Source organism: Phoca vitulina, unplaced genomic scaffold (genome assembly GCF_004348235.1).
Source record: "Phoca vitulina isolate PV1807 unplaced genomic scaffold, GSC_HSeal_1.0 scaffold7, whole genome shotgun sequence".
NCBI lineage: Eukaryota > Metazoa > Chordata > Mammalia > Carnivora > Phocidae > Phoca > Phoca vitulina.
The window spans coordinates 28,759,735-28,787,512 of record NW_022589710.1 but is presented as its reverse complement, the minus strand read 5'-3'; the positions used below and the strand labels follow the sequence as shown (position 1 = coordinate 28,787,512).

At 40.7% G+C, this 27,778-nt stretch overlaps 1 protein-coding gene across 1 annotated transcript; it reads left to right on the top strand.

The window, feature by feature from the left end:
* On the top strand, positions 1 to 26,687 carry TBPL2 (TATA-box binding protein like 2). The gene is made up of 7 exons (XM_032404601.1): positions 1 to 54; positions 3,157 to 3,617; positions 4,251 to 4,338; positions 6,353 to 6,444; positions 13,289 to 13,456; positions 18,672 to 18,766; positions 26,611 to 26,687. Exons 1-7 carry the CDS (start codon positions 1 to 3, stop codon positions 26,685 to 26,687), a joined length of 1,035 nt encoding a protein of 344 aa, XP_032260492.1.
* Positions 26,688 to 27,778: the final 1,091 nt, after the last annotated feature.

The window sequence follows — 27,778 nt, the reverse complement described above, 5'->3', positions numbered from 1 at the left end:
ATGGAGGAGGAGCAGACGTACCTGGAGCTCTACCTGGACCAGTGCGTCGCCCAGGTGAGCCCGGAAGCCGCCGCCGCTGTCCCGGGGCCAAAGCGCGTCCCCGCCCGATTGCTGAGCGCGCCCAGTCCTGAGCGCTGAGGGCTTTGCCTTCAGTAGCCCGTACCGAACTCCTAGCGACCGTCAGAGGTGGGCTTGATGGTCCTCGTCTTTAAGTTGAAAATAGGAGCTTCGAGAGGGGAAATAACACGCCACGGTTGCCAACCAGAAGCGGAACCTGGTGTAGTGTGACTCCAGAGCCATGGTTAGATGGTCCCGTCCCGCTTAGAAAGACGCGGTCACCGAGAGTTCGCTTCTGTGTCTCCTGTAGGGACCTCTGGTTCCCAAGTGTCCCCGCTTTGCTAAGGGAAACGTAGGCGGACTACCCCGCGCAGCGTTGGTATTGCACTTTGAAGGGGTGGCAGCCTTCGATGCCAAGAACAGGCCTCAAAAAAATAGTCTCTAGGGACAGGTGGGGGGGGGGGGGTCGCAAAACTTGAATTGGAGACACCTGTGGCTTTCAGTTCGTGGTTCTTGGTTTTTTGTTTGTTTGTTTTGTTTTTCAATTTAAAAAATCTTTAGAGTCAAGTATTGTAGAAGAGAGAGAGCAAGGAGTCCTCAAAAAGAAAAGTGCAACTTTCTGTATGGGGGATTTTTAAAAAGACGACGATTAGCGCCGAAGTAGAAATAGTGAAGCCTTCATTGCGTTTAACATAGGAAATGAAAGCCCACGCAGGAAAGATGAGTTGATGGTTCTGGCAGAAACAGCTTAGCAAAAATTTTCTGCAGATATAAGGCCAAAGATGCGGTGAATATGCTGTAAGTACATCCTGTGCGGTGTGTTCCTACGGTCCACCAGCAAGGCTGTCAAACTTCCCTTGCCATAAAACCTCCCCCTTCCGTATCTTGCTGCCATTGCCTTAGATTGCTAGTGGAAGTTGGGTTTCCTTGGGTGAGTGCTTCCTCCCTGCTAAAATGCCAGGACGGGAAAAAGGAGGGGAGACACGGATTGTTGCAGATAGGAGTGCTCTAGTGTAAACTGGCTGATGAGATCCTTTCCAGCTAGTACAGGAGGGGTCAATGAGAGAATCCTGGCCGTTTTCCCTACCTCACTTTTCTTAAAGCTGATCTGTGGGGTGGGGGTAAGTGGGGGAGAATTACATAATGCAAAATGAAACACAGTCCAAAATCTTATTTCAGGAGAATAACTGCATTCCTCTAAAGAAGTGTTTTCTTTGAACAATTAGTCACCCCTGCCATCTGCTGGACTTGGAGTAACAGAACAATTCAGTAGGATCTAGCCAGACATTTTATGTTAGCTAGAGGTAGCTTTGTCATGAAGATCCAGTACGAGGCGTTCACGAATGTTCAGTTGTCAGAAGTCCGATCTTCTTAGGGATGAGGTTATCCTGCAAGCAGTGCTTAAAATCTGGAGTCTAGGTCTACAGCTTGGGCCAAACAGGTGGTAACATATGTATCAAGGTAATCGATTTTTTTTCCATAGAAGAGCTCGTGAATTTTACATGAGCTGCTTTCCTCAGTTGCACACCTCATTACCTCAGTTGATGGTAATGGAGGTTGAGCGCCTTCCCCAGACTGAAAGTATAATACATTGATTTAAACTATTCTTGCCATTTAAATTTCAGTAACTGTTTTCCTCTTGTAAATTCACCAAACCAGAATATTTGTTCATATCTCCTTTGACTAGAAGGAATAACCTTGGGTCTTCAGTGGAGTATTGATTAGCACTCAAGACTCTATCTTAAGCTTCCTTCACTTGTCTCTTTATAAACTATGAATTTAAGACTCTAAGAAATAGGGGTGCCTGGGTGGCTCAGTTGGTTAAGTGTCTGCCTTCAGCTGAGGTCATGATCTCGGGGTCCTGGGATCAAGCCCCGGGTCCAGCTCCCTGCTCAGTGGTAGAGCCTGCTTCTCCCTCTCTCCCTCTGAGCACCCCCCCCCCCCGTTTTGTTCTCTCTCTCTCTCCCTCTCTCAAATAAATAAAATCTTAAAAAAAAAAAAAGGGTGGGAAAACAGGTGGAAAAATAACCCACTCAAAATTAATTTGGGATGCCTGGGTGGCTCAGTCAGTTAAGTGTCTGCCTTCAGCTCAGGTCATGATCCCAGAGTCCTGGGATCGAGTCCCACATCGGGCTCCCTGCTCAGCGGGGAGTCTGCTTCTCCCTCTGCCTGCTGTTCCCCCTGCTTGTGTGTGCTCTCTCTCTCTCAAATAAAATCTTAAAAAAAAAAAAAAAAAAGACTCTAAAAAGGAATAATCATAATCAAGGAATACAGTAAATCTATTCAAAGTACACACTATTTTTAAAAATTTTTTATTTTGTCCATTGAGGCATTTTATTTGCATATATGTATTACATCCCTAGAAAAAGAATCCCAGGATTTTCCCTCCTGTGTGTTTTTGTCTTGCTTTTTCATGGTCCATGATGCCAGCTGAGGTTGTCCATACGATGAAACTAAACTAGCAGGACAGGAACAGATTATTCTGCCATTTTTCTACATCTTTGAGTTGTATGTCAAATCTGGAGCTGATCACTCCACACTTGCCTAACCTGCCTGTGAATTTCACAGTCTGTGATCATCAACGATTTCAAATTTGCCAATGTAACCATGCTTCGTCATCACGGAAACCAGACATGACTTTGGAGCATGGCCTAATAAGAACCTGGCATTTGTTTCTCTTTTCAGCATTGTTAGTGCTCTTGAGAGCACCTGCCAGGGCATTCATGTGCACCATTACGGCAGCACAGAAAGGTAGCAGGAAGAGGACCCAAAGTACACACAATTTAGAGTGTGGTTGCTCAGTTGCCTTTATTACAAAATTAGACTTAGAGTGGCAACTTACAATGGATCTAATGTAGGAAAAACATTTTTTTGAAAAATGCTTTGTTTGCATTTTAAGATCTACTTTCCTGTTTCTATTAAGTGTGCTGCAACTCTGAAATCTAACTTTAGTGGTACTTTGTGGAAAGAGGCAAGGCGTGAATGTAAGCTGTCTTGGACTACTGGGCCTCTTAAACACACTGCCTGCTAGCTATAGTGGTTTCCCTTTGGTGTGACTTGCTGTTCTGTTTCTTGCATTTTGTTTTGGGAATGGCCTAGGATGACCTCGCTCCGCCCAGGTCACCGCTGCTCAGTCCAGTTGTACCTGATGATGTGTACATGCCTAATTCATCCCATCCAGAGACTGTGTTTAATTCACATCTTGAAGAAGTCAAAGAAACATCTGGCCATTTCTCATCTGTGGATCTTAGCTTCCTGCCAGATGAACTTACCCAAGAAAATAAAGACCAGAGTATCATTGGAAGCAAGCATGAAATTGAAGAAAATTATAAAACTCAAAGTCAGCAAAGTAGGTTGTCATTACCCAGAGAGCAGGACATTGGTCTGGGCTTAATAAGCAACAGCAGTTTGTCGAATTCCCATTCACATCTGTACCCTGGTGATGCTGACTCAGTCCAGCCCTCTCTTGAGAAACCAAACTCCATGCCTCTGGTGTCCATAACTCCCATGACACCAATGACCCCTGTTTCAGAATGTTCTGGAATTGTGCCTCAACTACAGTAAGTTGTTTGTGTGTGTATGTGTGTGTTTTTAACAGGTGATGCTCCTGGGTACACATTTTATGTTCCCGAATACAATGACAACTAATTTCAGAATAATAGTGTAAGGAAGAGAACTTCAGGCTTAATTATTTATCTGTTCTTAATGTATTGTGGCTTTAGACAGTTTGGTTATCTGTAAAATAAAGTACTAGTTCTTGATCTCCTAAGAGAAGCTTAAGAGTTAGTATATACGTTCTTGAAGGATTGTATTGTTTATACTAAAGTACAGTAATTGCTGAGAATTGTGGTTGGGGTTGGATAAACACAAAGAATATAAAGACGTAAAATGAAATTCAGTTTGCAATTGATTTGGAATTATGCTTTCTATTTTGAGGCATGGTTTTGAAAAAGATTTCAAACTTGCTTTTAGTCAGCTAGCCATGACATTTTAGAAGATATTTTTGTACTTCACTTTGCAATCTTTTACATTTTACTAGGGTTTGTCACGTTACTGTGTATTTCACATTGAGAATAATTCTCCTCCTACGAAGTTGCTAATATACAATCTATAAAATGAGGAAGTTAATACATTTTAATTCTTTTTTACTTTTTATGTCTGATGTAATTTTCTAAGTTGACTTATTTCTTCAGGAATATAGTTTCCACTGTAAACCTGGCCTGTAAATTGGATCTGAAGAAAATAGCTTTGCATGCAAAAAATGCAGAATATAACCCAAAGGTGAGATTTCTTAGTATTCCTTGCAACAATTAGCTTCTACTTAGATTTACTTCATATGATCATGTTATTGACTCACTCCTTTGTTTTTGTTTTTAAAACAGAAAAAAAAATTGTTAGTGCAAACCTTTTGGCAACTCAAGAGGTTATTTGCCTCATTGTCTGCTTTGAAGTTCTGAAAAATAACCTCATTCTCTGTGATGAATAAAGCAGTGATTGAGCAGTTCCTAAAAGTTAGGATTTTTCCCTTGTCATTCAAAACGATTTTTCAGTATGACCACTTTCAGCCTATGGGGACGCTAACCTTCTTAAAATGCCATCATAGTTCTGGAAATAGTGTTTTCTAAATGTTGTCCCACCTAAATTTTTCCATTTACAATTTCTCTTGCTTGAGAAAGGTAAATTGTTTAAAGTGTGAAGTTCAAGCTTCTACTTACTAATGTAAGATTCAGGGATTTCTTTTCTCTCAAAGTCTAATAAAATCTACTCTTTCTTGTGTCCTGCCAAGACTAAGCATCCAATTTTAATGGCCTATTAACCGAGGAAGTAGATTTGTTCGTTCAGTCAACATTTAGTAATTGGCTGGTCTCTGTACCTATGAATGCAAAGATGAGTAAGACCTTGTCCCTACGAGGGAAAAGTTCACTATCTTGGGGGGTGGAGGATTTATGGCCTTAGATGAAAAAGGCTGTATTTGTAGAAATGCAGAGGACCTTGTGAGCATCAGCTATTTATGGATTAAGTTGTTTTGGCTGTTGTGGGAGTGTTCTTGCTGACCTCTGAATTTAAATGTACTTGAATATTAGCCAAATATTTCCTTTTTCTATTTCATGTAGCTGGCTATGATGAGCACAGAAACACAATGATAAGCTAGGATTCTTAGGGCCACAGCCATGACTGCGCACACTATTAAATAGGCACATTTAAGCATAATTTATTGTCCATCATCCTCTGCTCTCCTTCATTTTATTTTTGTGTATAGGATCTATCCAAACTTGGACTTGAGAGCCAGAGAAATTCTGGCTTGGCACTTAAGCTCCCTTCAGAATTCAATAAAATGAATACTGGGTTAGAGTATTATCTTAAATGCTTGGAAAACATTCACAAGATTCAATCAGCTCTGTGCAGTGCTGACTCAGGGTTCTTTCACTGTCTGTCAACATTTCAAATCTGAAACTGCCAGTCCCACCTTGGTCCCGTGGAACCCCTCCAACCCATGGAAGCTGCAGTCTTGCAGAATACTCACCCTGGTTTCCTTCTCAGCTTGCCAGGGGAAGATGAGCGCAGAAGGGGGTGCCTGTGTAGGACCAGAAGGAGCAGCAGGTCTTTGGTGACATGTCAGTGTGGCAGGCCAGTCCTCCCCGGTACCCCGTGTATCAGCATCTCCCGGAGGGCCTGCCCGTGCTGTTGGGCGGGGAGCCACACTGAGAACGGAAAATCAATTTGTCCTTCATCTTCAGCATGCCTATCAATATATAAATTCTGTTCTATAGTTTGGCAATTTTTTTTAGTACATTCTGGAGTCTTGGCAAGCCTATAACATATTTTGTACTCCCCCCCACCCAATAGTCTTTGAAAGAAAAAGGAAGTATTTCAAAGTAAAAAGCACAGCATCTGACTAGTCGTGGCTTTAAATCTCAACTTTACCATTGCCTGTGTAAAGTGGGAAGTTAAATAACCACTTCGTTTCCCTGTGCACTAAATGGTGATGATCATGGACTCAGTTGAGCTCTATCCTGAGGATAAAGGAGACAAAACTTGTAAAGCTCTTAGTATTAGGCTTGAAATAGAACAGGCACTCAAAATTTAGCTTTATTGTTCTTATCCTTACCTGTTTTTTTCTAAGTACATTTTAGAATCATTGTTTTTGTTTACCTTAGCGCGGGGAGACATTTTTTTCGCTTTCCCATCCAATCTCCGTTTATTCAAGACTCTTTTTACGTCCAGCTCAGCTTTTCAACTGGAATAGTGTTAAAGCCTAGCAGAGGCTAATTGTCCTTTTGACTTCTGTGTATAGAGGTTTGCCGCTGTCATAATGAGGATCCGAGAGCCCAGAACAACAGCCCTCATATTTAGCTCTGGGAAAATGGTCTGCACGGGAGCCAAAAGGTATGTGGAACCACTCTCCACCCTTGTCAGACAAATAATTCAGTATATAAAACAAGGAAGGATAGTATTTATGTTCCAAAACACCTCGGAGGAGCAAAATACTTTGCCGAAGAGTTAAGTTCATGAAATGTCAAATTTGGGGTTAAAAACATTCAGTTGTGCAATACTGACTCCCGTCCGCTTTGCAGTCCCCCAATAAACTGAGGGGACTTAAGTAGGCTGTTAGAGCTTGATCTTAAGGTGCACTTAAAAGCTACCATAGTGGGGCGCCTGGGTGGCTCAGTCGTTAAGCGTCTGCCTTCGGCTCAGGTCATGATCCCAGGGTCCTGGGATCGAGTCCCACATCGGGCTCCCTGCTTGGCAGGAAGCCTGCTTCTCCCTCTCCCACTCCCCCTGCTTGTGTTCCTGCTCTCACTATCTCTCTCTCTGTCAAATAAATAAAAAAAATCTTTAAAAAAAAAAAAAAAAAAAAAAAAGCTACCATAGTGATAAAGCCTGTTATAAGCCTGGGGAAGTAGTTATTGTATATTTTCCTTATTGCAGATAAACGGAGAGAACTTTTTAAAGGAGGTAAAATTAGGTACCTTTGACCATTATCTTGAGCATTAGCTCAGGAGGCAACTCTTAAAAGGCTCACTTTCCTTGGATCTCCTGCAGAGGAAGCCCTGTGCTGCTATAGATCCTTTCACCATCCAACTGTAGGGGGAGAGCTGCTCATTGCTTATGTGTTAGAAGATGAGTAGTAAATTGTCCTCCTGGAAGGCTGTATGAATTTGTCTTCACTCTACAGATATACCAAGATTCCTTTCCTCCAAGGAACACTGGGTGTTAATATTCTTTTTTATATTTGCCAAATGGTTTGGCAAAAAAAAAAAAAAAAAAAAAAGTGTTAATTACATTTCTTTGATTTGCTAGTGAGATGAACTTTTCATAAGCATGTAAACTGCCTACTCTGTCTTTTGCCCGATAGTCTATGGAATTATTGGTCTTTTGTAAACAGCTTTTTGTTTGTAAGTATTTCCACCATTTTGTCCTATATATGTTATTTCCCAAATTACTGTTTACGGTGTTTTATGATTTTTTTTAATACAATTAACATTTTTGTGTGTGTATAGTCCTATTTTTCTTTAGGGTTTTGATGTTTGGCTTCATGCTTAGGAAGGCATTCCCCATGTACAACATTATATAAATATTGACCTCTGTATATTTTTCTGGCCTTTTTCAGGTCCTGCTTTGTATTGAGGAAAAGAAGTTGATGTTTTGATTCAGTGTGAGCTTTCTCTAGGTGATGGAGATGTTTTCCATGTGTGCTCTCAAGTGTGGTAGCCACTAGTTACATGGAGCTGTTGAACAGTTGAAGTATAGGTAATACACAGAGGAACTTAATTATTTTTTATTTTTTAAAGATTTTATTTGAGAGCAAGGGAAAGTGCACAAGCAGGGGAAGCAGCAGAGAGCAAGGGAGAAGCAGGCTCCCCACTGAGCGGGGAGCCCAACGCAGGGCTCAATCCCAGGACCCCAGGATCATGACCTGAGCCGAAGGCAGGCGCTTAACTGACTGAGCCACCCAGGCACCCTGGAACTTAATTTTTTATTTAATTTTTATTTAAATATAAATAGCTACACTTGGGGGCGCCTGGGCGGAGCCCTGTGTTGGGCTCCCTGCTCAGCATGGAGTCTGCTTCTCCCTCCCTCTGCTCCTCCCCGAACTGCTCTTGTTCTCTCTCTCTCTCAATCGACCTTTCTCTCAAATAAATAAATAGAATTAAAAGAAGAAATAGCTCTATGTGGCTAGTGGCTACCATATTGAGCAGAGCTGGCCTAGAATTTTATTTCACTAGAAGATAAATTTTTCTTTTCAAATGGCCAGTAAGTGACCTGATACATTTATTGAAGAATCCATATGTGGTTTTTTAGTATAGTTGACACACAATGTTACATTAGTTTCATGTGACTCAACAGGTTTGTACGCTGTGCTGTATTCCCCAGGAGTGTAGCTACCATCTGTCCTCATACAAAGCTATCACAGTGACATTGACTATGTTCCTGTGCCTTTTATTCCTCTGACTTCTTCATTCCAAAACTGAAAGCCTGTATCTCCCACTCCACTCATTTTGCCCAAACCCCAGCCCCCCTCCCCTCTGGCAACCATGAGTTTGTTCTCCGTATTTATAGGTCTGCTTCTGCATTTTTTTTAAGATTCCATACGTGAGTGAAATCATATGGTATTTGTCTTTCTCAGTCTGACTTATGTCACTTAGCATAGTACCGTCTAGGTCCATCCATGGTGTCTCAAATTGGACAATCTCATCCTTTCTTATAGCTGCACAATATGTTGTGTATATATACCACATTTTCCTTATCCTCTATCAATGGACGCTTAGGTTGCTTCCATATCTTGGCTATTGTAAATAATGCTGCAGTAAACATGGGGTGCATTTATCTTTTCAAACTAGTGTTTTTGTTTTGAGTAAATACCCAATAGTGGAATTATTGGATCATATGGTATTTCTATTTTTAATTCTTTTATAGGAATATTTTATTTGAGAGAGAGAGTGAGAGAGAGCGAGCGAGCACGAGAGGGGGGAAGGTCAGAGGGAGAGGCAGACTCCCTGCTGAGCAGGGAGCTCAATGCGGGCCTTGATCCTGGGACTCCGGGATCATGACCTGAGCCGAAGGCAGTCGCTTAACCGACTGAGCCACCCAGGCGCCCTATTTTTAATTTTTAAAGGACCCTCTATACTGTTTTCCACAGTAGCTGTAACACTTTACATTCCCACCAATAGTGTACGAGGGTTGCTTTTTCTCCACATCCTTACCAACAGTTGTTATTTCTTGTCTTTTTAATTTTAGCCATTCTAACAGGTATAAGATGATATTTCATTGTGGTTTTGATTTATATTTCCCTGATGATGAGTGATGTTGAGCATCTTTTCATGTGTCTGTTGGTCATCTGTATGTCTTTGGAAAAATGTCTGTTCAGGTCCTCTGCCCATTTTTTAAACGGATTTTTTTTTTGGTGTTGAGTTGTATAAGTTCTTTATATATTTTGGATATTAACCCCTTAACTGATATGTCATTTGCAGATATCTTATTCAGTAGGTTGCTTTTTGGTGTGTTGGTGGTTTCCTTATTGTGCAAAAGCTTTTTATTTTGATGTAGTCCCAATGGTTTATTTTTGCTTTTGTTTCCCTTGCCTTTGGATACATATCTAGAAAAATGGTGCTGTGGTCGATATCAGAGAAATTACTGCCTGTACTCTCTTCTAGGATTTTTATGGTTTCAGGTCTTGAATTTAGGTCTTTAATCCATTTTTAGTTTATTTTTTTGTATGGTGTTTTAAAGTGGTCTGGTTTCATTTTTTTACATGTAGATGTCCAATTTTTCCAGCATCATTTATTGAAGAAACTGTCTTTCCCCTGTTGTATATTCTTGTCTCCTTTGTTGTAGATTAATTGGCCATATAATTATGGGTTTATTTCTGGACTCTCCATTAATCCATATGTCCGTTTTTGTGCCTGTGTGTTTTGATTACTACAGTTTTGTAGTGTATTTTGAAATCTGGTGTTGTGGTATCTCCAGCTTTGTTCTTCTTTCTCAAGATTGCATTGACTATTTGGGGTCTTTTGTGGTTCCATACAAATTTTAGTAGTATTCTAGTTTTGTGAAAAACATTGTTGGTATTCTGATAGGGATTGCATTGAATCTATAGATTGCTTTGGGTAATATGAACAGTTTAACAATATTCTTTCAATTCATGAGCATGGAATATTTTTTTTCATTTGTTTGTGTTATCTTCACTGTTCTACAGTTTTCAGAGTACAGGTCTTTTGCCTCTTTTTGGATTAAGTTTACTCCTAGGTATTTTATTCTTTTTGGTGCAATTATAAGTGGAATTGTTTTCTTAATTTCTCCTTCTACTTTTTCTTATTAGTGTATAGATATGCTACCAATTTCTGGGTATTAATTTTGCATCCTGCAACTTCACTGAATCCATTGATTACTTCTAGTAGTTGTTTGGTGGAGTCTTTAGGATTTTCTATGTACAGTATCATGTCATCTGCACATAATGACAGTTTAACTTCTTTACCAGTATGAATACCTCTTATTTCTTGTCTGATTGCTGTGTTTAGGACTTTCAGTATTATGTTGAATAAAAGTGGTGACAGTGGACATCCTTGTCTTGTTCCTGATTTTAGAGGAAAAGCTCTGTTTTTCACCATTGAGTATGATGTTAGCTGTGGGTTTTTCATATATGGCCTTTATTAGGTTGAGATAAGTTCCCTCTAAACCCACATTTTTGAGAGTTTTTATCATGAATGGATGTTAAATTTTGTCAAATGCTTTTTAGCATCTGTTAAGATGATCAAATGATTTTTATCCTTTGTTCTATGAGGTGTATCATTTTGATTGATTTGTGAATATTGAATCCTTCTTGCATCCCCAGAATGAATCCCACTTGATCATGGTGAATGATCTGCTTAATGTATTTTCATATGTGGTTTGCTAATATTTTGTTGAGGATTTTTGCATCTATGTGACAAATCCATTCTTAATCCATTTCCCCCCACCTGTTTTTACATATTAAATTCTTTACATGTGTCTGGGTAAGTTTCTGGGCTTTCTCTTCTGTAGATCTGTATATCCTTGGACCTAGAGATCTACCATTTTTAAGTCCTTATTGGACAACTCTGCAAGGTACCTGCAAGGATGTTCATTTCAGCATTGTGTAAAATGGAGGGGAAAATAAAAATTTAAAAAATGGAGACAAATACCTAGTAATAAAGTTTTCATTAGGTCATAAAATAAAATTATATTTAGCTATTAAAACATATATATCAAGTTGGAAGGATAGTCACATTGCATTGTAGGGGAACAGGCAACTAAATTATAAGTTTATTATCCAACTTTCACTTTAAAATATGCTATATTACAGACATATTCATGAGTATCTTTCCCTATCTGAATTTACCTGGTTCCCAAAATCTGATGGTGAAAGTTTGGATACTGAGTTCAGATAATAAGAGATACTCGTTACCCAAATCTATTTGGTTCTTGAATCTTGAATAGAGATTTGTGAAATTTTGGTTAGTCTAAGAGCTATCAGAATTATCTCCAAAAATGGATCCAAACCTATTCCTTTTAGTTGTTAATAACCAGAGTTTGCTAGTGAAGGATACCTGTGTTTGCACAGGAAAAATACAAAAGGGTCAACTGTATTCCGTGGTTATCACCACTGGTGGTGACATTTCAAGGTTCTTACTCTATTTCCTAATGTTTGTACAAGAACATGCATGTAGACTTTAACCACAAGTTGTTTGAGTGGGAATTTCTATGGTCCTATTCACAGCTACTATCCCACGAAACTACAGGGCTACCCAAACTTAAAATTTGACCTTATAAACATGAGCACAATGGGCAATGTAATGGGCCAATTAGCAAAATGTAGTTTTTCAAACTAGAAACTGTTTATTTCACTGCAAACTTGGGGACATGGTCTTGGTAGGGACCTCTCAGGGTGAGGAGAAGCAACGTGGAGTGGAGTGAAATATGTGAAGGAATTAATACACATAAGAGGGGCTGTGTGGTGAAGGATCTAGGTAGGAAAGAGAATGGAATGCTTCCTTTAGTCCAGGCAAACAAAAAGTTCAATCTGGCTTTTCTTTCAGGTGTTTCTGATTTTCAACGTAAAGATGAGGCAACCCAAAAGAGAGGGTGGAGTTCACATGGTTCACCCACCAGGTTTTGCTCCTGTTTGGCAACCCCTGCTACTCATTGTTTTGTTTTGCCAAATATAGCCTCGCATTGCAGGACTTCACGTTCTGTGACCTGGATTTAGGGTTGGAGCAAGACAAACACTTAGAAGAGTATGGCCACAAAGTTGAATGAATGTCTGTCTTTCTCATGTTGGGTGTGAGTTGAGTGACCATTCTGTGAGAAAGCCTGAGCAAAACTGGTTAGGTTTTGAGGTGTTTCATGTTTTTTTTTGTTTTTAAGTGTAATTTGTCACCTGAAGATCCAAGTCCTAGTACCCTGTCTTTGCCACCTGATTGGCCTACCTCTTACTTCCTCGTGTTGATTTTTTTTTTAATTTTTATTTTTTTAAAAATTTTATTTATTTGACAGCGACACAGTGAGAGAGGGAACACAAGCAGGGGGAGTGGGAGAGGGAGAAGCAGGCTTCCTGCTGAGCAGGGAGCCCAATGTGGGGCTCGATCTCAGGACCCCTGGGATCATGACCTGAGCCGAAGACAGACGCTTAATGACTGAGCCACCCAGGCGCCCCTGATTTTTTTTTTTAAATGCATGTGTCTTTATTTTTGCTGCTGCTGTTCCCATCTAAGTGGCACACACTTTTAGACCAGATGGATAGTTCTCAGACTTTACTGAGCATCACAATCTGGAGGGCTTGTTAAAAATACAGACTGTTGAGCCCTAACCCCAGAGTGTCTGAGGCTGGGACCTTTGCATTTCTAACAAGTTCTCAGGTGGTGATGCTCCTGCAGATCTGAGGACACACTTTGAGAACCAGTGGAATAGTTAATTTTATCTAATAACATTTGAAACAGAGAAAAATACCCTATATGTGAAAGATGACAAATTAAGATGAGAATGTGTTTATGGTTTGGTTTTGACCATTGTACCATACATTTTACTAGGTGCTAGGGACACAAGTAGGGAAGGGTGGTCCTTGTCCTCAACATCTACAGGTTTGTAATATACATTGAGAGAGAAACCTGGTACAAATGCTAAAAGTACAATCAGGGAAGTATGTGAATACAGCCTAAGCAGTATAGAGGACACAGCGATTAAGATCTCTTCAAACACATTTGTCCCTCCCTAGTGAAGAGCAGTCTCGACTTGCAGCGAGGAAGTATGCTCGTGTGGTGCAGAAGCTGGGGTTCCCAGCCAGATTCCTCGATTTTAAAATCCAGAACATGGTTGGAAGCTGTGATGTGAGATTTGCCATCAGGCTGGAAGGTTTGGTGCTAACCCATCAGCAGTTCAGTAGGTATGACCTTTCTATAACTTCGAGTTTACCAAGATATTGAAGTTGTGTTATGGACTCCTTATATAGTGTACCTTTTGGAGAAAGTGGTGTTTTTCTTTTTAAAGACTGTAGGTGAAAGGATTAAGATGCTGTGCTTAAGTCCTTCCTTGGTTACTCTGTGTCCAATCTTCTGAAACAGCGGTCCTCAAAATTAAACTGTACATTACTCCCCTGGACCGCTTTTCTTTAAAAAACACTTTGCTACCAGGGCTGCATCGTCAGGGATGTTGCTTGAATTTGTAGTTCTAACAAGCTCCCAGGTGATGTCAGTCCTTCTCACCAGAGGCTGGAGACTCACTACCGTGCAGATTTCTGAAACAGGCACCCCTGCCTTGTGGGGGGTGAAGACCCTAGAAGGGAAGGGGTATGAGATGGGTCAGGCAGGTCGGAAGGGGCTGACGGCCGGCAGGGGAGAGAGGGCGAGGGAGAGGATGAAGAAAGAGTGGCCTAGCACATTCTGTGAAGGCAATCCTATCTGGTGTTTTTCCTGTTGGTTTCGAGGGGGTTTTGTGTTTGTGTCACGCTAGCCCCCACCGCAGTTTCTTCTTTAGTGGAGTCCTGCTCCTCAGGGAGCATCTGTAGGTTGCTTCTTCATGTGTAACTTCCATCTCATCAGCAAAGGCTCAGCATCCTCTTCCCTCAGCTGCTTTGGTGCTTCTCCCAGCCTGTCAGGCCCTCAGCAGTGATGGAGGGGGACGGGTCAGCCCTGGAGCCCACCACCCTGGGGCATATATAGTTGTCCAAGGCCACTGAGCTGCTTAGAATCACAGATGCTCTTAAATTCTCTTCCTCTAACTTGAACTTCTGTCCTTTCGCTCCCCTCTTCCCCCTCTTTGACTTGGAGTGGTCATTCCTCTTGAAAGAGTGAATAGAGAGATCCTGTAGCTGTGCTTTATCTAACACTCGTTGGCCGCCTTTTTGAGACACGGTCTGAACAGCTGTTAAAAATCGCTTTGTTTTTTCCTAGCTTTTCAAAAATCCAAGTTCATGCTGAGATTCGGCTTTGATGATATTCTTCAGGCAATGTTTATTTTCCCCTTGATTGTATTTTTTCCTCTACATTAGTTGTTTTTTTCCCCCCCAACATATGCTTATTGGGTGCCTGTGATGTGCCCGGTGAGCTCACTGCAAAGCTCCCCATGCAAGAAATATTGCCTTTTTAGAGATCTTTTTCTTTCTTCAGTCTTGGGATGGGTTGTAAATTCATAGTAAAACCTTTCTTGTTAAGAGTCTCTCAACACAGGAGCTGTTTTTTCTTCCAGATTCTCAACCATGGGCCTCTGGTCTGTCTCTCTCCGAACCAACTTTTCCTGAATGTATGAAAGATCTCCGCCTGAATTCTGCCTGTCTGTATCAGATTTAGCACTCCACTTTCTGGCCGTTAAGGGCTCTAAAATGATGTATGCTATTCCTCCCAAGTTTCTTGTCATTTCTTTTTCACCAAGATTGTCATCTTTGTAGTTCAGATTTAAGTCTAGAGCAGGAGAGCCTCTTGTCCCTACTCCCACCTACTGAAAGAGAATGGCCGGGCAAGATGAGACTTCATCATATGCACTGACTTTAGCCTCTTGGAGTGGGTCCATAGCTGTTCTATTTTCATTCTGAACCAGTTTCATTATCTCCTCCATCTTTAAAAAAAAAAAAATTTTAGCCAGAGGGGCGCCTGGGTGGCTCAGTGGGTCAAGCATCTGCCTTCAGCTCAGGTCATGATCCCAGGGTCCTGGGATCGAGCCCCGCATTGGGCTCCCTGCTCGGCGGGAAGCCTGCTTCTCCCTCTCCCACTCCCCCTGCTTGTGTTCCCTCTCTTGCTGTGTGTCTCTCTCTGTCAAATAAATAAAATCTTAAAAAAAATTTAGCCAGAAAGCCTGCATTGTATTCCTACCACTATCTCTTTCTGGTCTTATTCTTGCCTCCTCCAAAAGTTTGCCAGTCAGGCTCCACCATTAGGTTATGGATTACAGCTCCAGTGTGTGTACTGATGACATTGGGGCATTAAAACACTTCTTTCTTAACAGGTTTGTGTCTTTAAAATGAGGCCTCTCCTGGGGCGCCTGGGTGGCTCAGTCAGTTAAGTGTCTGCCTTGGCTCAGGTCATGATCCCAGGGTCCTGGGATTGAGTCCCACATCCGGCTCCTTGCTCACTGGGGAGCCTGCTTCTCCCTCTGCCTCTGCCCTTCCTCCCTGCTTGTGCTCTCTCTTTCCCTCTGACTAAATAAATAAATAAAATCTTTAAAAAAAAAAGTGAGGCCTTTCCTTAAGTGTCTGCAGCCCTATGGGGAACCATGGCACACATCAGTTGTAATTATTAGGTCAATTTCGCCTATGTTAAGGGGCGCCTGGGTGGCTCAGCCAGTTAAGTGTCTGTCTTCAGCTCAGGTCATGATCTCAGGGTCCTGGGATCGAGCCCCATATTGGGCTCCCTGCTCAGCAGTGTGTCTGCTTCTCCCTCTTCCTCTGCCCCTCTACCCTGCTCATGCTTGCGCTCTCTGTCTCAAATAAATAAAATCTTTAAAAAAAAAAAAAAAAAAAGTTTGCCTATGTTAAAACCTCAAGTTCCTTTAATTCCCCTGGTTCTACAAGTTTGTGTATTAGCATCTGATACCACAAGTATCCCCCTTGTCATTGGGGGGATGTCAATATTTCTATGCTGTAATTATTTCCAGTTTCCCCTGAGCATTGTTCTCCCTTCTTTCAGTTTCTAAATCAAAGATCTCCTGATAATAAATATTTCTAAAATGAGTCCTATCTAGGTGGTTACCGTGTTGCAGATGCTACAGAGATCATGCCAGTCAATGCAGCCAGCGGCCAGGACGCCTGGATGACTCAGTCGGTTGAGCATCCGACCCTTAATTTTGGCTCAGGTCATGATCTCAGGGTTGTGAGGTTGAGCCCTACAGTGGGCTCCATGCTGAGCATGGAGTCTGCTTGGGATTCCGTCTCTCCCCCTCCCAACTCCCATCCCCACCCTCCAACCCCTGCTGGTGCACGCTCTTTCTCAAAAAGGGAAAAGGAAAAAAAAAAAAATACAGCCGTGGTCCCTTGCCCTCATGGAGCTCACTGTCTAAAAGAGAAGACAAAAAAGCTAAAGATAATATGGTAACTATGAAGGTGGACACCCCTTTGAGTGCTATGGTACCATTAAGCAGGATATTTAATGTAACAGGGTGGGGGAGGGGAGTGTGGAGGTCAAAGTTCTTATGGGAAGTGACATTTAAGCCAGGAGTCGAACGGTGAGTTGAAATTGGGTTGGCCAAGAGATTGGCAAATGTTTGTTATTCTTGAACTCAGGCAATTCTCCATCTCTAACCAAAATAACTTTGTCCCCCCCCCCCCCCCCCCCCCCCCCGCCTCAACCTTCTTTGAAATGAGGCAGAGAATAAGTAAAATAAAGTAAATATCTCCTTGGAATTTTATTATGCTGGAATCTTAAAACTATGGTTCTGAAAGCCAATTGCAGTTTGCCACCACTTACATACCAAAGATTTTGTTTTCTCTTTTCCCTTTTTTTTTTTTTTTTAAGATTTATTTACTTATTTTAGAGAGGGAGAGAGTGAGAGAGAGGAGAGTGAACATGAGCAGGGGGAGAGACAGAGGGAGAGGGGAGAGAGAAAATCCCAAGCAGACTCTCTGCTGAGTGCAGAGCCTAATGTGGGGCTTGATCTCACAACTGCGAGATCATGATCTGAGCTGAAACCAAGAGTCGGACGCTCAACCAACTGAGCCACCCAGGCACCCCCTCTTTTCCCTTTAAAATGCTAAGATTCTGTTGGAAGATCAAATGGAAACATTCCTTCTGTGTCTCTAGCTTTCACTTTCTTGGTTCAAACCTCAGCTCCCATACAAATTTTGCAGGGCTCCAGCTAGTATCATTGACTCCCCAGTATTGAGAAGTGCTAAGTAGGTTGTCTTTTTTTTTTTTTTAAGATTTTATTTATTTATTTGAGAGAGAGAATGAGATAGAGAGCGTGAGAGGGGGGGAGGGTCAGAGGGAGAAGCAGACTCCCTGCTGAGCAGGGAGCCCAATGCGGGACTGGATCCCGGGACTCCAGGATCATGACCTGAGCCGAAGGCAGCTGCTTAACCAACTGAGCCACCCAGGTGCCCCAAGTAGGTTAAATCTTGACAGGCTTTCTGCAGTAAGAGTGACCTTACAGGAAGACCAGTCTACCCAGAGCAACCTCCATATACTTCAGAAGGGTAGCCTCTCCACTGTAACACATCATCCTGGTACCAGTAAGAGATTTCACATCTGCTGTTGTATGGGTCTTAACTCATTGCGGAATGGAATGGAGGGCGTTTTTCTGTGTGGTCCTGATTCACCCATTAAATGCAAAGATTAACATATATTGTGTTCCATTTCTCAGATTTCTTCTTTTTCTTATATCTGTTCTTAGCCATTGCTTTAATTTTGTCAGCTTCCTTTTAACTCTTGACTTCTTTTTTGAAGTCTCCTTAAGCCTTTCTAGGAGTCTCTCTACTTCTCTATGCTGAAGCCTGAAACAGTTCTTAGCCCTATCCTCCTCCTCCTCCATTTAGTAGTAAATATGAGTGAGTTACTATTTATAGGACCAAGTCCTAAATTTGTTTTTGTTTTTTGTTTTAGTAATCGCTATACACAACATGGGGCTTGAACTCATGACCCTGAGATCAAGAGTCCCATGCCCTTCCAATTGAGCCAGCCAGGCGCCCCACAAATCCTAAATTTTTAAGAGTTGGGATAGTTTAGTTTTCTTTACAGCACCAGTCCAGAGACAAATGATGGTGGTCTGGAAAACTACTTAGGTTCTAAAATTGTTCTCCTTAGCAGTTTATAAATGTGTACAAAATGTGCTTATATTGGGAAACTTGGAAATTTAGAAAATTTAGAAAACATGTTTATGTATTTTTATTGATAGACTTTTTTTAACCAGCAAGATCTTAATACATTAAATGTGATGCCCTAAGTTACCTTAATTTTTAATAGCTTAGCATGACCTGCACTTGAAAAAATGTCATGACCAAAGATGAATTCTGTTCTTGACAGTCACAAGAAATTGCTTAGGGCACTCCAGACTATTTTTATTAAGATGGTCAAAAGGTTTTGGTAGAATAGCTTTAATACGCTGGGACTTGAATGTTATGGGAAAGTAGTTGAATAGTACTATTTTTAACTTTTTTTCCTTTTATATCTGAACAGTTATGAACCTGAACTGTTTCCTGGCCTTATTTACAGAATGGTAAAACCACGAATTGTGTTGCTTATCTTCGTTTCTGGGAAAGTTGTGTTGACAGGTAAGTTCTAAGATTATTTTCTGACTTTCATAGGCTTCAATAGCTATGTGTTGCTTTGCTTTTCCTTTCAAATAGCTTTGTTCACCATTATAAAGTAAGTCTTGATATTGTAGAACACCTGGAAAAAAATGAAAAGTAGGAAGGATTATAACCTCACTCATTGGTCTCAATACCCAAAACAATATAATTTTTTTCATGTTTTTATGTTATTTTGATATGTATATTTATCTTTACATCCTGCATTTTTATTAACCATTATAGCATGTAGCTTCGCTCATTGTCACAAGCTCCTCAAGAACACTTTTAACAGCTGCACGGTGTTCTAACAGGGGTCATCAAACCTTTTCTCTGTAAAGGGCCAAATCCTAAGTATTTTAGGCTTTGTGGCCATAGGGTCTCTGTTGCAACAATGGAACTTCGCCACAGTTGGTGCGAGAGTAGCTATAGACATTACAGAAAGGAAAGTACGCTGAAATGTACATTTAATATAATCCATATAATTTGCATGTGTCATGTAATATTCTTTGATTTTTTTTTTTTTGCCCCCAACCATTTAAACGATTGAATTTAAAACCATTTTTAGCTCACAGGCTCTACAAAAACAGGACTAGCCCTCTGCTGACTTCTGTTCTAACACATTATCATATCAAACTTATTTTTCCACTGTCAAGCATTTAAATGTTCCTTCTTTGTTCACTGCTTTATAAGGGCACAGACATTTGGCTATTTTTATGTGTGGAGAATTATTAGTGTGGATGCTCAGAAATGGAACTTTAAGGATATGACTATTCTTAAGGTTCTGAGTACAAATTACCAAGTTGTTTTTTAAAGGGATACACAATATAGTTCTCTCCAATTACATGTTCCTACCAGCAATGTACTTAAGTATCTTTTACAAACCCTCAGTAGCATCCAAAACAAAGATGGCATGAAAGAAAACTTTAACTTTATAAGTGAAAATGATCTCACTGCTTTACCTCACTGGTAATCAGAAATAGAAATTGATGACTTTTTTAAACCTATTCAAGAAATAGCATTTCATCTTTTGTAGATAGTGTGTACATAACTTAATCCTTTCTGTCTACTTTTTATTATTTTCCCCCCTAAGGATTTGTATGAGTTTACCATAATATTAAAAGTAATTACTCTGTTATACTTATGGCTTTTTCCAGTTGGTTTATTTTTACATAAAGAAGGGTTTTTAAAACTCTTGAGGTAAATGGTTGAGACTCTTTTCCACACCATCTTACTGAAGTTTGCTATTTTTGTCTAATTTTGTCTGACTTTTTACACATTTTACTATTCTGTAGCAAGATGAATGCCAAATTTATATCTTAGGAGCCAAACTGATTATGCCCCACTCTCAGATCGCCAGCCAGCCTGCCCACCACGACCTATTACTCTCCTTATTATTAATTTGTGATGACTCCATTTGACCTTTATATTTATATATAAAGTTATCACTCAGCATCCAAAAACATGGAATTTCTGTTCTTAAGTCTTCTTTTAGAACTCTCAGTAAAGTTTCATAGTTTGAAGACACATTAGTTATTTATTACAGTAAAACAAAGTGGGGAAAGCCCGTTTGGAATTCAAGAACCTTTTGAATACAACAAAGCTATACTTTCTCAGATGCTGCCAATGTAGAGTCTAGAATAATTAAGACTGACTTAAAGTTTACTTCTATATGTCCTGAAGGAGAGGGGGGAAATGTCTGCCAAGTAAGTTGAATAGTTATAAATATTGGAGCAAACATATGCCCTAATTAAGGGAACAAACTTTTGAAGACCTTGGAAGGACACGTTCATATATTTGCTATGTATCATTATTAATCAGTCTTATTAAAAGTGCCAATTGACAAGTACAGGCTAAGTTTCTATTATAGATACACAAAAACAAGTCCCTTTAAATATCCTTAATTCAAACCAGCTTTCTCACTTACCCCAATTAAAAGGAAAAAGAAAAACAACTGGCGTGTACACATTTGCTACAAGTTTCAAGTGACAGAAGTAAAGAACTGTCTACACGTAATACCAAAGACCATGCAATACACTTATACACAACAAATAAAATTTGTTATGCATTCAGCATGTAGAACAAACAAAGCTAAATTTCTTCATTCTTGCAAGATGTAGATCATCACTTTTGTGAACGGGGGAATGAGTTGTATTAACTGAAGTCCAAATTTCTGCTTACAGTATGAAGTAAAAGCCAATCAATGTCTTAATACTGAAATATGAGTAATTATCTATTGGGATCTTTCCCTGCTTGTGCTGTATTGTCTCAAAGTACTTCACCTAGAATACATGGTTTAGGTTACTGTTGCTCCAAACGTCAAGACCTATGTTCCTTATTCTCTATCCTTACCTATCTAGACTCTCTTCATCTGCAAAGGGTTTAAAAACTCAAGGACCCAATTTTGGGTGTAAACCTGAGGAAGGGGACCAAGGAGGCCTCCTTTTAGCCTTGCTTCTAGAACTTTAGCTGAGGATGGTCACATGGAGTGTCCAGGGGACTCCTAGAGACACACACGGCAAGACTCTGCAGAGGTGTTTTGGAAGGTCCCACAAGGGTAAATAACTTTTGCCTAGAAAATGTTAGAGTACTGAAATTACAAATGCATTTGCATTTCACTCTAATTAAATAATGGATCCCAGCCTTTCCCTAGGTAGGAACTGTAGAACACCAGCACACCTACTGTAAGTGCAATTCTAAACCACTGTATCACATGCCATTTTCAGGGCCCCTGAAAATAATTTATCTGTGTAAAATTGTCTTATTCCCCCGAGGTGCCAAGGCTGTGGCCACCATGTCCAAGGCTACATCTGAATGTTATATTTATAGTTAAGTGAGCTGATGGCAAAGAAGCCCTGCCATCCTACTGTGTCGTGGTCCCTGACAGCAAAAAGCAACGGGACCTGAGCCAAGCCTTACACTGTTTTCCCAAGCCCATGCTGGGAAATGATGGTATGATATTTAGGACCTAGGATTTTTTTTTCTCAAGCCACAGTAAAACTAATATAGCTAGGGTCTGCTGGAATAATATACAATGAACAGCAACGATGTCGGCTTTCGTTTAAGATCAGACACCATAAAGTGAACACACGTTGGGCATGTCTGTGCCAGGCACTGTGATAAGAGCTTTCGTGTAGGTTCCAGTTAACTCTGAGGTTGTACTGAACATCTCCGTGTCCTCAGCTGTAAATGGGGACAGTGGAGAAGTTAAGCATCCTTAACGACGTCAGACAGCTGCACATGCAGAACTGGAGCAGCCTGTCTGCAGAGCCTCCACCCCCACAGACTCACCCTGTCCCCCAGCTCTTTAGATGTCTGTGCAGGTGCCTGTGTGGTCTTTGGCGGCACCTTCTCGCTTATCCTCCTTGTCAGCTGAAGGACAGAGGTGAGAGGCAGCAGGTGTGGTGGCTGAGAGGCTGGGTTCTGGAAACCAACTATCCAGTTTGAATCCAGGCTTGACCATTTCTCGGCTGTATGATCTTGGGTGGATTTAAGTTATCCACCTTGATTTCCACACATGTAAAAAGCAGGTGGCCGTACAAACTACCTGCTAAATGTGAGGAGGCAGAAGAACAGTACCTGGTGGACGGTAAATGTGGTATAAATGTTAGCTCTTATTCCCTTGGTGGAAGCCCACTCATTTTCCCCCTAGTGTTGAAAGACTGGAGTCTTGCTGTGATGCCTTGCCCTGATGATGGAAATATGATGTCCAAAGAGGCTTTAGTCTAATGTCTAAAATGCTTCACGTTTCTTTCTTTCCCTCCAGCATAATGGACTTCTTAAGAAGCTGGGTCCTTTTTACGTAGGGTCCGTCAGCTAGACATCAGCAGTTCTTGGAAATGTTAGGTCAGAGGGCAGCATAAAAATGGCAAGACTTGGGGCGCCTGGGTGGCTCAGTCGGTTAAGTGTCTGCCTTCGGCTCAGGTCATGATCCCAGGGTCCCGGGATTGAGTCCCACATCGGGCTCCCTGCTCAGCCGGGAGCCTGCTTCTCTCTCTGCCCCTCTCCCCTGCTCGTTCTCTCTCTCTGTCTGAAATAAATGAATAAAATCTTAAAAAAAAAAAAAATGGCAAGACTTGTTAGTGAGTAGGCCAGAGAGATAATATCCCTGTCAGTCATGACCGGGAATCCCCCAATAATGGCAAGTGAGTATGTACTGTAAAATGTATACTTTGAAGGGTTTAATGCTGTTTTTTGCAATTTGTAAGATTTTTCTCTTGTGTGCATACACATATGGTATCACTTGGGAAAACAAGATGTGTACTTATGACTTGGTGTAGAAATAGAATTGGAAAATCCACGTATAATTGGAAATTGATGTTTGGGCTGGCTAAGGGGTAGGGATGAGCTTATAAACCTTATTGATAGACGGCAGATATTTCATCAACTTCGGGTGCCTATCAGGTACCCACCCTGTTTTAGGTGCTGAGGATGGAAAAGCAAATCTAATACAGTTGCCCCTCGCCCCCACCAGGAATCAGCCCTGGGGAAGGACACAGATTATGTGAGACTGGCTCTTACAGAACCGGATGGTAAACCAGGTGTGCTTGGACCAGCCATCTCAACATCCCTATCTTGAAGCACATTCTTCTAGGACAGTAAAAATGTGATGGTTTACAAAGGACTTTTTACAAACATTCACTCACATAACTCCTAGGCAGCCCTCTGAGAAGGCTATTGTCCTTATTTTACAGGAAAGGAAATGGAAACTCAGAAGTTAAACAGTTCGACTGTGATTTTTCAAACCTAGTTAATAGTAGAGCTGGTCTTCAAGCCCACACAGAGTGATTTCAAAGCCAGTCCTTTCTTCATTGCATCAGCCACAGAATTTTCACCTCAGTCACCCTGGCTAGGAATGGTGTTTATCCCCCAAAGTGGTGCTCATTGTTACCTAAAGGAAAAGACTGGTCAGGTTTTCTTAAAAGCAAGAGTCCTCTACCTAGGTGCTTCAAATTGGGATGTTTGATTATAGATTAATAGGACTACAGGACCAGTTTAGTTTCCCATAAAGTTGTGATACTTATTTTTGGTGAGGAAATATTTGACTAAAGGGACCAAATCCCCTCATTGTAATACCCAGTTACAAACTCTGGCCATATTTATTTGATGATGTTTAGAAGGGATACTGGATACGTGAGGGCTTCACCCACAGCTGCTATTCACGGTTCAGGGGAACTTCAACTTCTTGGGCCTTGTTTTCCCACGAAGGAAATGAAGGGAATTGGATTAGTTAATTCCCACAAAGCCCTTTTGTGTCTACAGGTCTTTTTCTGTGATATAAAATAATGATCACTCTCAGTGTGTTTCCTCCTGGGCGATGGGTGTTTTCTGTTCTCCAGCAGATGCCAGAATGCTAAACTCTTTGGGGCTTCAAAATCCTGTTAGGTATGATTTTTTAAAGTCTTATGAAAAACCGAAGTACATAGTTACCTGGAATGCTGGGCCTAGACCCTCTGTTTCTCAATTAAATATAAAAGGAACCTTGGTTTTGGTGGGTGGGGATGGAGGTTGAATGGGTGGGTATGTGTTTGTTAAATCTACTCACTGTCTCCTAATAAGAAAGCTGTCACATTCAAATGTACCTAAAAGCAGAAAAGGTCCATCAAATCAGAGGCAGGATTTTTTTGTAATGGTGTTTTACTTACTGCTTCCCCAACTCACTGTTTGGTTTCTACAAAACGATCACTTGAGAAACTAAAATGTTCATGCTGTAACAAAAATCTGGGGCTTACGGGGTTTTTCCTACCCCAAAGGTACAGAGTTTCTGTTACCCATGTCAGTAACTCACCCTCCTCCTCATCCTTTTCCCCACCCCACATCTTTGAGGGTGGAGACTCACACATAGTAAACTCCTTGGCAATGAATAAGTAACTTTTTGCCCTTGCCTCTTAGAGAAATTTAAGCTTATAAGGACTTAACTGATTCTTTAACATTTTTTAAAAACTTGAGGTGAAATTCACATAATATAAACCTAACCATTTTAAAGTGAATAATTCAGTGACCGTACACTCACAATTTCTGCAACCACCACCTATATCTAGTGCCAAAACATTTCGATTACTCCAAAATAAAATCCCGTATCATTAAGCAGTTTCTCTCCATTCCTTCCTCCCCTTAGCCCTTGGCAACCTCCAATCTGCATTCTGTCTCTGTGGAATTACCTATTCTGGATATTTCATATAAATGGAATCATACAATATGTGACCTTTTGTGTCTGGCTTCTTTCACTTAGCATAATGTTTTTGAGGTTTATCCATACTGTAGCAGTAACACAACCTCATTCCTTTTGTTGCTAAGTAATATTCCATTGTATGTGAATATCACAATGTGTTTATCCATTCATCTGTTGATGAACACTTGGGTTATTTCCACTTTTTGGCTACTGTGAATAGTGCTGTGATGAATACGTGTCTGCATTCATGTTGAGTACCTGTTTTCAATTTGGGGGTATATACCCAGGAGTAGAGTTGCTGGGTCATATGGTAATTCTTAACATTTTTGAGGAACTGCCAAACTGTTTTCCACAGTGGCTGAATCATTTTACCTTCCAACCACCAATGTATGAGAGTTCCAATTTCTCCACATCTTTGCCAATACTTTGCTATTTTCCATTTTTAAAATTATTATTGCGCATCCTTGATTCTGAATCCTGATTTCTACCTGATTCTCAAACCTGGTGATTCTCCTTTTGGTGATTTCCTCTCATTAGTCTTTTTTTTTTTTAAGGTTTTATTTATTATTAGAGAGAGAGTATGGGGGGGGGGTTGGGCAGAGGGAGAAGGAGAAGCAGACTCCCCACTAAGCAGGACTTCTCCCAGGACCTGGAGATCATGACCTGAGCAGAAGGCAGACGCTTAACTGAGCCACCCAGGTGCCCCCTCCTATTAGTCTTGTAATTAAACCAGATAACCACTTCTCACAAGTTATTTCTCTCTTACTGAGCCTTAGCTTTATAGCTCTCAAGGAAGAGTCTTTATCAACTTAAGCTATTTTCCATTTCTCTTCATGCTAACGGTTTTTATATTCTTTTCCTTAATCTCCTTGCCTCCTGCCAGTGGTATCTGATAATAGTTTCCTGATTAGCTGGGAGCTCCATATAAACATCAGTACTATCAGTCCATAACCCAGTACAGCCCCACTCAGTACAATGTGCCTGCATAGCTTGGAAGGTGGAAGTAATAGTGGTGGTGGGTGGTGGGGGAGATGAACAACATCTGACTGATCACCTCTCAAGAGTAGGGACCATGTCTAATGCATGTTTGTATCCACTTTAATCCCTAGAGCAGTTCTAATGAAAGATCCCTTGAAACTTAAGTCTCTAAGGAGTGACAGTGGTACAGTTTCCCTCCTCTAATAATCTCTTCTCGTACAATGAAATGTAAAACTTTTGCTGCCGTTTGTCTCACTCTGTGAGTCAATATTAGGGAATCAAGATGTTAACTAGACCTGAGTGGATCAAAGGAAGTCCCTTTTGCTGGTAGCTAAGTGTCCACAGGTGCTGATGAAGGTCATGTTCTGTGGTCATGTTCATGGCATGCTGAGAGAGAACATTCCATAGTTCATACTGTGCCCTGTGAGGCAAAAGATGAACTTTCTGATACACCCACGTAGTGAAGTACTAGAAAACTCTGCTCTAGGGTATGTGTTTGTGGGAATATGGCTGTCACCACCAAATTCTTTTGTATTTACCAAAATATCACTTCTCAAGTAGACCTAAAGAGATGTCTTCCTATTAAAAGTACTTGGAAATGACAATGAAATTTTAGTCTTAAGAAAATTTGGGTATTGTCTTTATATTAAAGATTATATAAACTTGGATTTCTTTATAGGTGCCAAAGAACGTTCTGAGATCTATGAAGCATTTGAAAACATCTATCCTATTCTAAAGGGTTTTAAAAAAGCCTGAGTATGTCACTCAGCATCTCACATTATATTGGTTTGAGTGTGTGCATAAGCCCAGTGCACAAACCACTAGACTGTAGATTTTCTATGCAGATTTTGACTTTATTTGTTAAAAGATGATTCCATATGAGTATCCATGCCTAAGAACTGAAGAAACTTCTTTTTCAAAATGACACATGTTATTTTAAATACTGAAAAAGTAAACACTTCAGAATTTGATTTAGGACCTTGTTAGAATGATGTTTAATCATTAAAATTTAATGCTCTGCTCTTGTGAAAGATGTAGTCTGTTAACATGTGTTCTCTGAAAATACATAGGAATATACAGAAATTTCAGATAACTGCATAGAATAGATCATATCTGCAACAACATCATCTAGCAGGACAGAAATTTTTTTTGCCTTTTAAAATATTGAGTAGATGGTCCTGGCCACTAGGTACAGGCACTGTGAAGGATCCTGTCAGAATACAAATGAAACATGAAAGTCTGAAACCCTAAGACAAATTAAATATCCTTTTGTTTGAAATGATCAGAGGAAATTATTCCTTTTGCTTAAAAATAAACTTTCAGGAACCATTCAGGTTTAGTGTAAGCTCTATTTTGAAAACAGTTTAGGGACTTACTGCTTTTTTTGTGCCTTAATCTATGTCATGGTATTACAATAGACTAGATAAGACTAGGAGGATGGAGCAAAGGGTTCAGATGCGAGACCTAATTAGATTGTGGAATCCTCAGAATCTGATGGAGATGTGCAGGTTATGGGGGGGGGGATGGGGCTAACTAACATGACTCATGGCTCTTGTTCCCAAGTGGTTAGGGATTATGTCTTGCACCAAGATGAGGAAACAGATTTGTGAGGAGGGAGAGTTCAGTTTTGGATATGCCACGTTTGTGGTGGCCACCTTACATCACTTTATGCCTCCTAGGTAGTTGTGAATCTTTGGGTGTGGAACTTGGGAGTCACAGATAGAGAATTCAAGGCAGTGATCAGTTGACAGCCTACCAAAAGAATCCTTGAGGGCGCCTGGGTGGCTCAGTTCGTTAAGCGACTGCCTTCGGCTAAGGTCATGATCCTGGAGTCCCTGGATCGAGTC